This window comes from Callospermophilus lateralis, chromosome 2 (assembly GCF_048772815.1).
Source record: "Callospermophilus lateralis isolate mCalLat2 chromosome 2, mCalLat2.hap1, whole genome shotgun sequence".
Classification (NCBI taxonomy): domain Eukaryota; kingdom Metazoa; phylum Chordata; class Mammalia; order Rodentia; family Sciuridae; genus Callospermophilus; species Callospermophilus lateralis.
In genome coordinates this window covers 32,395,698-32,409,181 of record NC_135306.1, presented here as the reverse complement: position 1 = coordinate 32,409,181, position 13,484 = coordinate 32,395,698, and the positions used below count along the sequence as shown (strand labels likewise).

Here is a 13,484-nt window from a genome sequence, read left to right as displayed (position 1 = left end):
CCCTAAACTTCTCTGTCATACATTTCTTCCCTCAAAATGGAGAAAATTCAGGTGGAGAACATCTGTGTGGGTCAGACACTGTCTTGGTCTCTCACATGGCTCGTCTCATTTCACACTCATAACCCTAAGATGTGACTAGCAGGATCCCTGTTTTATGGACAAGGAAACCAAAGCTCTAAGAGGCTAACTTGCCCACCGTCACATTGCTTTTAAGTGGCAGGTGGGGAATTTGAGGCCAGCCTCTCAGACCCTACATCCAGAATCCTTCCACTGCACCCCACTGTTTCCAAGGAGCAAGCTGCCCTGGATTCTTGCAAAACATTGTGGGCAGCAAGCAGCATCGTACATGGGGTTGTTTGGTTCAAGCTGGATCTCAGCCCTGGGGACACGCCGGATCACATGTTTGTGTAACTGTCATGTGTCCCTGATGAATAACACATATGATCTCCAAGGTGCATCCCTCAAAAGACCTTCTGAGTAATATTCCATTGTGAATATGTGCCACATTTTCTTTATCCATTCATCTGTTGAAGGGCACCTCGGTTAATTCCATAGCTTGGTTTGTTGTGAGTTGATGTTCTATAAACATTGATGTGGCTTTGTCACTGCAGTATGCTGATTTTAAGTCCTTTGGGTATAAACTGAGGAGTGGGATAACTGGGTTGAATGGTGGTTCCATTCCAAGTTTTCTGAAGAATCTCCATACTGCTTTCCATAATGATTGTACCAATTTGCAGTCCCACCAGCAATGTATAAGTATATCTTTTTTCCCCACATCCTCATCAACATTCATTGTTACTTGTATTCTTGATAATTGCCATTCTGACTGGAGTAAGAGGAAATCTCAGTGTAGCTTTAATTTGCATTTCTCTAAGTGCTGAAGATACACAATGGAATGTTATTCAGTCATAAAGAAGAATGAAATTATGGCATTTGCCAGTAAATGGGTGGAACTGAAGACTGTCATCCTAAGTGAAAAAAGCCAATCCTAAAAAATGAAAGGCCAAATGTTCTCTCTGATACGTGAATGTTAACTCATAATTAAGGGGTGAGGTAGGGAAGAATAGAAGTACTTTGGATTAGACAAAGGGGACTGAAGGGAAGGGAGAGGGAAGGAGAATAGGAAAGATAGTAGAATGAACCAGACATAACGATCCTGTACGTATATATGATCAATATAATGCTACATGTACAACCAGAAGAATGGGACGTTATACTCCATATATGTATAATATGTCAAAACACATTCTACTGTCTCGTGTAACTAGTAAGAACGAATTAAAAAAAATAAAGACCTTCTGAGGCCTTTGGTCCCTGAGGTCAAGGAGACCACACTGTGGAGTAGGGTAGCTGAGAGCCAAGGCAGACTGAGAGAGTCTCGTTCACTCCTGGTTAACCACTCTGTAGCCTCCAGTACCCTGGGAAATACAAATGGCAATGGGAGCCAGCAGGTGGCTGCAGATGGCATGGCGGTTGTCCCACTGAAGGCCAGCTTGCTCACAGCTTGCCAAACATAGTCAGTGAGGGCACCTTTTAATTTGCATCAAGATGCCATCTGGGCTAGCTGTGGTCCTAGTGATTAGTATAACTTCCATCTCCTTTGCAAATTCACTAGGGTCTAGTTTCTCAAAGTGTGGTCCCCCTGCCACATCACCAGTGTCCCCTGGGAGTTTGTTAGACATTTGGAAACTTGGTCCTGCCCAGACATGCTGGATTTGCATTTTAATAAGACCCAGGTGGTTCCTGTGCATGTGGACATTTGGGAAGTGTTACCCTACTACCTACCAACCAAGTGACTGGTGCCGTTAACTCTTTCTCTCCACTTTTCCTTCCCTGAGAGCACTGTGGACCAGGGACTTTATGTATACCCTGTTTCAACACAGTCTTTATTTGCTGTCTTTGGGGGAAGGGCTGGCCATGTTAATGGTGGCAAGAAGAGGGACTTACAGCGCTGCAGGTTTAAACCTGCCTTCCCTTGGGACAAAGAGCAGACCCAGCCACAGGAGTGGGGGTGGAGCAGGTTCCAGGAAGAGGTGCACCAGTGATGATCTCCTGGGCTGAGCAGCCTGCACCCCAGATGCTAGAAGACACGGAGATTCCTGCAGGGAGCAGGGCTGTAGCTCAAGAAATGGACTGAGAAAGCCAGCGCTGAAATAGGGTCCTTGGATCAGGGACTGAGTAAAGGAGAGGGTTGCCTGGCCAAGACTGGTCTTCGGGACAGGTAGGAGGAAGGCAGAAGCCAAGTGCCACCAAGCAGGCCTTCTGGTGGGGGTACAGGCCGTGTTATTCCTAGTGGGGCCTGTGGGGACCCCTGGGACAGGGGTCTGAGTTCTAAGCGCTGAGCCCTGAGCGACTGACCTCTTGCTGTGCAGTTAGCTCTGACTGTGAGGAGCTGGGTCCAGCATCTGGGCTGGGGCAGAGCCTGCAGGCAAGTGGAGCGTGGTGGGGGCTGAGGAAGTGCTCCCAGCCGAGGAGAGGCAGGAGACAGGAACTGGGCAGGTGGGGGCTTTGAAACCGCTCCCTGCCCTCCTTCCTCCCCTCCATGGGCCCTCCTGACCACTGCCCCCAAAGTCAGGCTTCACACCTCCCGTCCCCATCTCTCCGCACCTTGAGTTTCTAATCAGGGGTTTGTTTTGCCTCTAGGGGCCCAAAGGACCACCAGGACACAAAGGAGAATTTGGCCTTCCAGGGCGACCGGTAGGTATGGGTGCTCCTCAGACTGGATGGAAGCGGGTGCGTGGCCAGGCTGGCCTGTGGACCCGGGGGTCACTAAAGTGTCTCCTGTGGGTCTCAGGGTCGCCCAGGACTGAACGGCCTCAAGGGAGCCAAGGGAGATCGAGGGATCATGATGCCGGTGAGTGCCACAGCCACTGACCCCTCCTGTGTCACCCTGGGGGCAGAGTTGGGAGCTGGTGTCCGATGAGTGGGACTGACAGATTACCCTTTCAGAAATGTTTTTCTTCTGTCTCCACTGCCATTTACAAAGGTCCTCCCACCCAGCCTACCCTCTGGCTCACTCTCAGGAGATCCCTGCCACCCAGGGCATCTCAGTGGGCCATCGGCCTCCTTATGCAGACCCCAAAGGGAGGCCAGGAAGAAGGGTCTGGGTGTGCTCAGGAAATGTGATTCCAAATTCCAGGGCTTTGACTCCAGGATGGTGTCCTCTCTTCCCTCCTGAACACAGTCCCAGGAGTGCGCATATCACTAGGGCTCAGTTCCTGCTTATGAGTGATTATCCAAGGCAGACCCGCCACTTAGGACCTTCCAAGATGGTGGATGCTGGCGGAAGCAGCAGGGTCCAGGCTCTCAGAGAAGAAAACCAGTGTGTACTGAGCACCTACTGTGTACCAGACACTGTGCAAAGCGTAAAGGCAGTAGCCCACATCATCTTGGTGATAACTAACCAGCCCATAAGATACTCTGTGGGGTCCTTGTTTTACATAGGGGAATTTTTTTTTTCCGAAAATGTGTTTTAATACTATGTCACAAAAGAAGAAAATTTGGCTTACAAATACAAAACCTTTTTTCTACAGATTTTGAATATTCTCTTCTCCCCTTTCCTTTTTTTTAAATTGTTTCTTTTTGGTTATATATAACAATAGGATTCATTTTGACACAATTTTTAAAAAGCATGGAATATAATTTGCTCCAGTTCAGTCCCCAGTATTTCCCTCTCCTCCTCCCTCCCCTCCCTCCTCTTCCCTTCCCACTACTGGTCTTTCTGCCATTTACTTTTACTTCTTTTTTCTTTTCGGTTAGTATCTTGTGGATGTACACGTTGATGAGATTCACTGTGGTTTATTCATATAGGTACATTAAAAGGTTAGGTTAGATTCCTTCCTCTGTTTTTTCCCTTAGTCCGTCTTTTCTTCCTCCCCCAGAGCCCCTTCATCTAACCAACTGATCGACCTTCCTTTTTTTAACTTATTTTTTAGTTGTAGTTGGACACAATACCTTTATTTCACTTATTTATTTTTATATGGTGCTGAGGATCGAACCCAGGGTCTCGCATGTGCGAGGCAAGCACTCTACCACTGAGCCAAAACCCCAGCCCCTCAACCTTCTTTTTTGATGGACTCCTCCATTGTTTCCCTTTCTCACTCTCTCTCTCTAGAAAATACCATGATTTCATTCTTCTTTATGGTTGAGTAATACTCCATTGTGTATGAATACCACATTATCTTAATCCATTCATCTGTCAAAGGGCACCTTGGTTGATGTATGCCTATATCCCTATAGTATGGCAATTTTTGGTCTTTGGGATCTATACTGAGGACTTGGAGAGCTGGATCATATGGTGGATCCATTCCTAGTTTTTAAAGAAATTTCCATACTAACTAGTGCTACACCCACATGTGTGAGCGTACCTTATCTGTTTCTCCACATCTTCGCCAATACTTATCATTATTGTATTCTTGATAATTGCTGTTCTGACTGGAGTGAGATGAAATCTCAATGTAGTTTTGATTTGCATTTCCCTGATTGCAGAGATGTTGGACATTTTTCATATGTTTGTTGACCAACTGTATTTCTTCTTTTGAGAATTATCTGTTTAGTTCTTTTGCCTGTTGTTTATTAATTGGATTATTTGGGGGTTTGATGTTGAGTTTTTTGAGTTCTTTATATATTCTTGATCTTAATGTCCTATCTGAGGTGTAGGTGGCAAAGACCTTCTCCCATTCTGTTGGCTCTATCTTCACATTCTTAACTGTTTCCTTTGCTGTACAGAGAGTTTTTAAATTCTGTGCCCTCCTACTTACTGATTTTTGGTTTTGTTTCTTGCACTTTAGGAGTCTTGTTAAGGAACTTGGTTCCTGTTCCAACATGTTGGAGTGTTGGACCTACATTTTCTTCTAGCAGTTGAAGAGTTTCAGGTCTAATTCCTAGGTCCTTGATCCACTTTTGTGCAGGGTGTGAGAGAAAGAGAGGTCAGTTTCATTCTTCTACATACAGTTTTTCAGTTTTCCCAGCACCATTTGTTTAAAAGGCTATTTTTTTCTCCAATAAATGTTTTTCGGCACCTTTGTCTAGTATCAGGTAACTGTATCCATGAGGGTTTGAGTCTGTGTCTTCCGTTCTGTTCCGTTGGTCTTCATGTCAGTTTTGGTACCAGTACCATGTTATTTAACTCTAGTCTCTTTTGAGGTCAGGTATTGTGATACCTCTAACATCGCTCTTTTTGCCCAGGATTGCTTTGGCTATTCTAGGTCTCTTAGTTTTGCAAATGAATTTCAGAGTTGCTTTTCTCTAGTTCTGTGAAAAATTAGTAATTCGATGGGGATTGAATTGAATCTGTATGAAGCTTTTGGTAGCCTGGCCACTGTGATAATATTGATTCTGCCTATCCAGGAACATGGGAGGATGGGACCTACAGAAGTTAGGGCTGCCACTGAAGGTCGCCAAACCAAGAGGCAAACACAGCTGTGTCCAATGCTGCTTCTGTGTGTACCACACTGCCTCACTTTATCTGTTCAGAAATCCTGCTCATCGAGCCCCCTGGAGCCATTGGTGAACCATGCCTCCATTCAGAGGACAGTGCAGCCCTCCTTGCACCTGCCTGTCAGCACCCGCGGCCCCGCTGCAGTGTCCTCCTTTGGGCTGGGATGAGAAGACTTTGCATGACCTTAAGGCCAGGCTGAAATTGACTGTGCTGTTCAACATGAGCTTTGTTCTTAATTTCGTCTTTCTGAGGCTCTCCTTCAGGCCCCTCCACGCTAGGGATGCACTGATAGAGAGCTGGTAGGCTTCCTATCAACTCAACACCCTCTGGGAGTCAGACTCTGAGTTCCATTCTTGGTTTGCTGTCAGTGGCTGTGTGGTCTTGATCAGGTAGCTTCCCCTCTCTGGGTCTCCTTATCTGCATGGATCAACCAGGGACAATACTGTTGTCTTCCTGGTGGTTTTCTGGGAAGATGCAAAGAGGTCACAGATGTAGAAGTGCTCTGTGGAAGGTCCACCTATCAAGGTAGAAGTTGGTGGCTTCAGGGGACTCTTCTTTCCTTGCTGTGTGCCCAAAGCCTGGAGGAAGTGTCTTTCAGCTGCCTCTACCCTCTTAGCAGCCTCAACTCATCAGTGGCCCTTCTTTTCTCCCTTCAGGGCCCCCCTGGTCTACCTGGTCCTCCAGGCCCCCCTGGAGCACCTGGAGCTGTGGTTAACATCAAAGGGGTGAGTTGGGGTTTGGGGGGCACTTTTCCAGAGGATCAAGCAACAGGCCCCAGACTGGCATGAGCTGGAGTCCAGTTCCCTGACAGCCTCACCTCTCTCCTTCTATTTCCCACAGGCCATTTTCCCAGTACCTGCCCGACCACACTGCAAAACACCCGTAAGTAGCATGTGGCCACTGCCTTCAAGGATGGGCTTTGCACAGAGAGCAACTCAGAGAAGATCAGCCTCCATGCTGGGCCCCTCCACCTCTGAGCATCTTCTGATGTCTTTTATCACTTATGGGGACACCCTTCAAGGATATAAGCTTTTAGTTTTCAGGGTCGTTTTGGGTGCTCACACTGGTCTTTAGTATGATCGATAAAACAGTGTCTTTTATCAGTATGATCACATTAGCTTCATGCATGGAGCAATATAAAAAAAAAAAAAAAAAAGCAAAAACCAAAGCCAACCTGTGGTTTCTGCACTGGGAATTGGGGCTACAATCTGTAGCTACCGCCTTCCATCCCTCTCAGTGATCACATCACAGCCCAGCACAGAACACAGCCCTGAGAGGCAGGGCTGATCCCTCCACTCTGTAATGAGGAAACAGAATGACTCACAGAAGCTCACTAGCTTGTCCAAGGTCTCGGGACACAATGGAGCAGGGCCCACAGTTCCCATCTGACGTCCCAGGCAGCCAGTGCAGACACTGTGAGTCCAAGGAGTCAGGCCCTTGCCTGGTCCCCCAGCCCCAGTCAGCACTCTGGGGTTTCATCCACATTATTAGGTCTTGTTTCTGTGGGGGAGCCCTGGAGGGTGGGCCTGGGCAGGCCTGAGTCACAGTACGATGCAGGATGATTCTCTCATTCATTCAACAAATATTTATTGAGCATGTACCCAGAGCCAAGTACTCTGCTAGGCCCCGGGGGAAGCGGGTGAACAAGACAGGCGTGGTCTCTGCTCTCTGAGGTTTGCAAATGACAATTTAAAAATGTTCTTTGAAGTGGATTCATAATTGGAGGTGGTGATGAGGCTGGGCTCAGAGACTTCAAAATGACGCAGTTTAGCTGAGTGTTTTCCCGACTTCTGTCTGGGTTTGAACTTTGAGGCATCCTAGTGTATAGTCCAGAACCCGGGAGTTCTGGCCTGGAAGGCAGAGGATGAGATCCTACTGTATCAGGTGACAAAGAGAGTTGCTGGCTCCCGGATCCTTGTGAAGACAACCCCAACCCAGTGTATGTTTCTATTAGTGAGAAACAGGAAGCATCAGTGCTAGAGAGTCCCTCCTGAGACCCCTCATGAAGGGGTCATGAAGGAGCGATCACAGCCTTCAGAGGCAGTGGGCCACCCCAGGTCCCTCAGCGTGTGGGTGCCGGAAGCCCCTCCCAACATACACAATTGCAGGTTTCAAGTGGGCCGGCCACGGAGTAGCACTTGACAAACTGTAGAGTGCTGTGAAAATGCTACTGTGATTCCCATAACCTATTCTAGGACTCTGCGGTAACCTTGGCCTTTGGGGGTCATGGAGTTACTTAAGCCAAACCCTGGCTTAGAGCATTTTTGTTCGGTTGTTTATTTCATGATGGCTGGCTGGACACTATGGGGGCTGGGGCACGGATACGTCCTCTCAGGGTGGACATTTTCAGGCACACCCTTCTGATTTCAGCCCTTGCAGCACCATAGCCATTTGCAGCTCACACCTGCAGTGGGGCAACTTAGCAGCATCGTCGCAAGTATCACCTGGGTGCTGCAGTCTTCATCCTTAACTTAGAAACGCTGGCAGAGTCTCTCTTCCTTCCCCCCCATCTTCTCTTGGTGACCCCTGAGCCGCTCGTGATCCCACCCATAAGCACAGAAGAATCCTGGATCATTTTGATTCCACATATCACCTGGGGAGAAGGTGAAGGGGGGCTGCTAAAAGCCAGGCTGCAGCTGGCCCCCTCTTACCAGACAAGGGAATGTGGGACTCTGGGAAAGAGCTGTTTGCACCCTAGGGCTCTGACACTCAGAACAATTCAGAACGATCCCTGGTCTAATGAGCATTCCATCACTGACTCTCCTTTCTGCCCGCACCAGTCCCTTATGCTCGTCCTTGGTAATACACAATAGCAGCTCTGATGAGTGGCCAGCTTCAGGACTGGTGGCTTAGATGCTTGATCTCTCTGGGGGGGTCCATTCTCATTGATAGAAGAGGAGGCCAAGAGGGTTCATCCGGGGCCAGACCAACATTGCCATGACTTGTCACCTGAAAACCTTGGATTTCCCCTTTGCTGAGATTTTTGGCCTGTGGGTCTCAACTCTCTACCCAACCCAATTGCATGATGATTCTTCCACTTGAAGACCTGGGATTTCTGGGTGCTGAAGGCTACTGGGGAGCTCAGGGCTTTGGTGGGGTGGGGGTGGGCCAGGGCCAAAGCAAGTTCTGTCTCATAGCATCACCTTTTCTGCCACATGCCCCCAGGACAGTGTCCCCCTGGGGTGTACACATGCCAGGGCAGGGTGCCCAGGGTCTGATCCTGTATTTCTCTCTTTCCAGGTTGGTACCACTCATCCTGGGGATTCCGAGCTCATCACCTTCCATGGTACACACTCTTTCTTCACTGTGGGCTTTTGTTTTTCTCTACTCAGCACCTCTGAAGAGGCTCGTTTGCAAGTACCCAGTGCTGGGCACTTTCAGAGGAGGTGGAGGTGTGACTGGGTGGCCTGGGTGGCAGCTGAGCCAAGGCCGCGGGGTCACCTCTGTTTGGTTTTGTTAAGCATCTGTCTATTCTGCACAACGTGGCTGAGCCTCCTAGGTAGCAGGGAGCACCCCGCTGGGTCACTCATTTGTTCATCTGTTCATCAGACGTTCACTGATGCCAACCCCTTGCTTAGTGTCATCGTGTGCCCGGGGCTGAGACAGGTGAATTCTCTGCCCTTCCTGCCTCCCAGGCCCTTAGAGTATGTGAGGTGAGAGCTATTATTAAAAATTAGTTGTAGCATAATACACCAAGCACTAATCAGGGAAGGACCGTGAGAGCTCAGGAGACCTTTGCTTCAGAGCATTCTGAACACCTGCATCTCCCAGGAAGAGCTCTTTAGAAATGCAGACCCTCGGGCCCCACCCTGCATCTACCTAATGAGGACCCGCATTTCACCAGGCCTCTTGGTGTAAGTGCAGGGAAGGGTAAGGAACGCTGGCCTGGAGGGCTTGATTAGTCAATGTCCACATGTTCATGGCTACCCATGGCAGCTTCTCGGGCACATCAGACAGATAGGCCAGGAGGCAGGGGCCTGGAGGTCACTCTGGTTCCCCTTGACCCCACACACTCCGAATGGCCACGTCCCCCTTTTGATTGAGGAGTCTGAACACTTGTAGCTTCAACAGTAGGTCCTTCCCCACCCCCGCTACTCGCCTCTGGCTTGCTCCGGTCACCCTGCCCTGACCATGTCTGACCCTCTGGTTCTCCTGCACTCCTGGTTGCTGAGTCCAGCCCATTTCCAACCTTGTTGCTCAGATCCTACGTGAGGCTCTCCTTTCCCTTGGTGCCCAGTGGACCTTGGGGAGGAGGAGGGGGAGCTGGATTTGCCTTCTCAGACCCCCACTTGTTCCTTTGTCCTGTGGGACTCCCTTGGGAGGAGGGAGGACAGAACATTCTGGATGTGATGGTGCTGATGGGTGAATGGTTGTCCTTGGGCTTCCTGGTGGAGGTCACTGCTCCCTCAAGGCAAGCAGCCCTGACAGCGTAGTGAGCTCATGGTCTGTGCTAGTCAGTGTTCCATCTCTGAATGAAATACCTGCCATGAACACCTTAGAGTAGGAAGATTTATTTTGGCTCACAGTTTCAGAGGCTTCAGTGCATGGTTGGCCAGCTTTGTTGCTTTGGGCCTGCGGTGAGGCAGAACTTCATGGCAGAAGGATGTGGTGAAGGAAAGCTTCTCAGCTTATGATAGCTAGGGAAGAGAGAAGGAGGAGGATGAGGAGGAGAGAAGAAGGAAGAAGGGGAAGAAGAAGAAAAAGAAGAGGAGGAGGAGGTGGAAAGAAGAGGAGAGGAAGAGGAAGGAGAAGAAGGAGCAGCATCCAGGGACAAAATATAGACCACCAAGGGCATACCCCCAGTGACCTACTTCCTTCAGCTATGGCAGCCTCACCTGCCGGCTGTCCCCACCACCTCCCAGGAGTTCACTCAGCTGTCCATGGATGAATTCACTGTTGAGGTCATGATGCAATCATTTCCCAGAACCCCTTCCTCTGAACGTTGTTGCATGGGGAACAAGCCTTCAACACAAGTGCTTTTGGAGGATACTCCAGATCTAAGCCATAACACTGTCTGGTGTCACCTCTGACTACTGTCTCATCAGGGACAGTGGTGACCCATGTCCCCACTGCTCAGTCCCTCAGTCTCAGGTAGTTCCCCCAGCACTGGTAGGACCTGGGGAGATGTGGTACACCTCCCTGCTGACCCCCATCAGGCACTGTCCCACGTCTGGTGCCCATAGTCCTTACCCCCATGGGATCACTTCCCTTCCCAAGACCCCCTTCTCTGCTCCTCCCCTACCAAGAGTTGAAAGAGAAGGCCGGGATGTGAGGCCAGTTGTGCTGAGGCGGCCCTTCCTGTTCTGGCTGGCAGGTGCGTCAGGCACAGCTGGTGTTCATTCTCCCAACTAGCATCCTAGTCCCCCCTTCTGGTCTTCCCTTATCCCTCCTGGGGGATTCCTCTTCTGTTCCCTACACCTCCAGACTGCACAGGCCCAGATGAGATGAGCTTGGAAGGTTTATTAATGTCGAGTCTCAGTCTATGTTCATGAACCGGTGCAAGGGAGAGTTCTTTGCAGCCCTTGCTGGGCTCCCGTGGTACCCATTGACCTCTCCACGATAGCAGTTATTCATCCTGCCTGTGTTGCTAACTGGGTCCGTCTCCCCAGCCGGCTTCTCGAGGTTGGGAATTGGCTGGATGCAGCTGCCTCTGCCCTTTCCATCTGTAGCAAAGGTTTTTATGCCTGCTGATTTCTCAGTAAACCTGTATTTGTTTGAGTAGACTCTGCTAAAAGGGCTCAGTTGGAAAACTTGCAAGACTAAGCAAGACTTTAGGTAGAATAAAGGAGATTTTCCACTGTTTTTTTCCATGTGTTTGGTGGCAGGTGTTAAAGGAGAGAAAGGATCCTGGGGTCTTCCTGGCTCAAAAGGAGAAAAAGGCGACCAAGGAGCCCAAGGACCACCAGGTATTGCAACTGTTGTTCTTGGTCTCTTGCCTTTGATTTTTCTTCCTGAGAATTGTAGTGGCATCACAGAGGAAAACGAAGGCCATTACCACCCTGACCGTAAGCTTCTCTGAATTCTAGTAAGACCCAGTCGTTGGCCTGGCATATCCAAGATAGAAGAACACTGTCAAGAAAAACCAGAATTCCAATTGTTCATGTTGTATATGCAAAATGAAGTCCAGAGAGTCCCAGGGATTTGTCTGGGTGACTGGGCCCAAACTGGGGCCATTGCCACCTCCAAGTCCAGTACCAAACCAATTAACTAAATCAATGCAGGGTCACTTCCTCTAGGAAGTAACCATGTTTACCACCTGGAAGGCTCTTGTTTTGAGGATTGTTTCTTCTTCAGGTCCTCCAGTGGATCCAGTATACCTGAGACATTTTCTGAATAGCTTGAAGGTGAGTATTCTCCACCAAGCATCTGGCCTGTTACCTCAGTCTGTTTCCCGTTGCTATAACTGAATGCCACAGATTGGGTAATGTGCAAAGAATAAAGGTTTACCCGGCTCAATGTTATGCAGGGTTGGGAGTTAAAGAGGCTGCATCTGTCTTCTTGCTGGTAAGGACTCTTCAGAGTCCTGAGGTGGTCTAGGACACCATATAAAAATAAAATAAAACAAAGCAGGCTCACTTTCACAACAAAGGCACTCCTAGGTGATCCATTAGCCCATGAATCCAGAGCCTTCATGACCTACCTCCAGATGCCATTAATATATGATTTGGGGAATTAAATTTCCAACACATGGAAATCATCAGAGCCTGTGTTCCCAGTTTCTTGGGTTTATGCTGGAGACAGTTCTTTCATCCCAGCCCTACTGAAATATTCCCATGTTCTCTCTTCCAGGGAGAGAATGGAGACAGGGGGTTCAAAGGGGAAAAAGGAGACTCTCATGACAACTTCTTTGTGCCTGGACCTCCGGGACTGCCAGGAAATCCAGGCCTGGTTGTGAGTAGTGAGCCCTCCGTGCCATCTTCCCAGGGACTTGGAGCTTTCCTGAGGCCCCCAGTGTGCCAGGCAGCTGGAGAGTCAAGGGTCAGGTACAGGACCACAAGCTGGAAAAAGGGCCCCCTCTCCTTGCCTCTTGCCGATTGCAGGGGAGATTGGCGGAGGCCCACGGAGGGAAGGAGTGCCCCAGGCCCTGGTCAGTTAGTTAGCCTCCAGGCGCCGTCCACACTACCTCACTCCCACACTTGGTGAAAATTCCATTATTGGTAAATACGTCAGCTAATGGAAGCAGAATGGAAGGTGAGGGTCAGGTTTTTGGAGAAAAAATGTTTTTGGAGAAAATATTTATTTCTACTCAAGATGGAATTTCTAGATAAACTTGGGCTTCCTAGGATAAGAGTTTTCCAGGCTACAGAGAGATAATTAGATTTTGCCCGCCCCCCACCCCAACGAGAATATGACCAGATTATGAACCTTGGGGACCAGAGTATTGACTCTGGCCCCAGAACTCACTATGATGGTAGAACCAGCAAAGCTGAAGCCTGGGGTTCCACTCCTAGCTGAACCCCTACTTTGCGTTGTAGGGTCCTTTCCCCTCTCGAAGCCTCATCTCTGAAGTGCAAAGGCCCAACAAGATGCTGGGGGAGGGGCTTCTGATTCCAGGGCCCTCTCGTGACTTTGAACATAATGACTCTGCTGCTGCTCCTTGGGCCTTACACTGTCTGGAACTGTGCCCCTGAGAGTGAATGGTGACAAGAACAGCTGGAATTCACTGGCTTCTTACTAAAAAGCAGTAGCCAGGACTTCTGGAGGTTTATGGTCTTTCCTCCACTACTGCGTGTGTCTGCCTTGACAGGGACAGAAAGGAGAGACTGTCGTCGGGCCCCAAGGACCCCCAGGAATTCCTGGACTGCCTGGGCCACCTGGCTTTGGAAGACCTGGTGCTCCTGGGCCACCGGGACCCCCTGGGCCACCAGGACCTCCAGCAATCCTGGGTGCAGGTTCGTATTGTGAGTGGTGCCCCCATTCGTGCTGCCCCTACCATGGTGCTCAGGGTCACCATCTGGGTAGCATGTCAGTGCCACACCATCTGACAGAGGGCTGTTTCCTGGATGGAACCTTCTTTCTTTTCTCTTCTAAAAACTGAGGTATA

General features: G+C 49.4%; 1 protein-coding gene across 4 annotated transcripts in view; it reads left to right on the top strand.

The window, feature by feature from the left end:
• Positions 1-13,484, top strand: part of Col15a1 (collagen type XV alpha 1 chain) — a 110,963-nt gene that overhangs the window by 82,853 nt on the left and 14,626 nt on the right. For all 4 annotated transcript variants that reach the window (XM_076845767.2, XM_076845766.2, XM_076845768.2 and 1 more), the window contains 9 exons: positions 2,644-2,697; positions 2,795-2,854; positions 6,097-6,165; positions 6,281-6,322; positions 8,681-8,726; positions 11,266-11,346; positions 11,735-11,784; positions 12,230-12,331; positions 13,188-13,332. In XM_076845767.2, the coding sequence (XP_076701882.2) occupies positions 2,644-2,697; positions 2,795-2,854; positions 6,097-6,165; positions 6,281-6,322; positions 8,681-8,726; positions 11,266-11,346; positions 11,735-11,784; positions 12,230-12,331; positions 13,188-13,332 (649 nt within the window). The remainder of the gene's footprint in view (positions 1-2,643; positions 2,698-2,794; positions 2,855-6,096; positions 6,166-6,280; positions 6,323-8,680; positions 8,727-11,265; positions 11,347-11,734; positions 11,785-12,229; positions 12,332-13,187; positions 13,333-13,484) is intronic.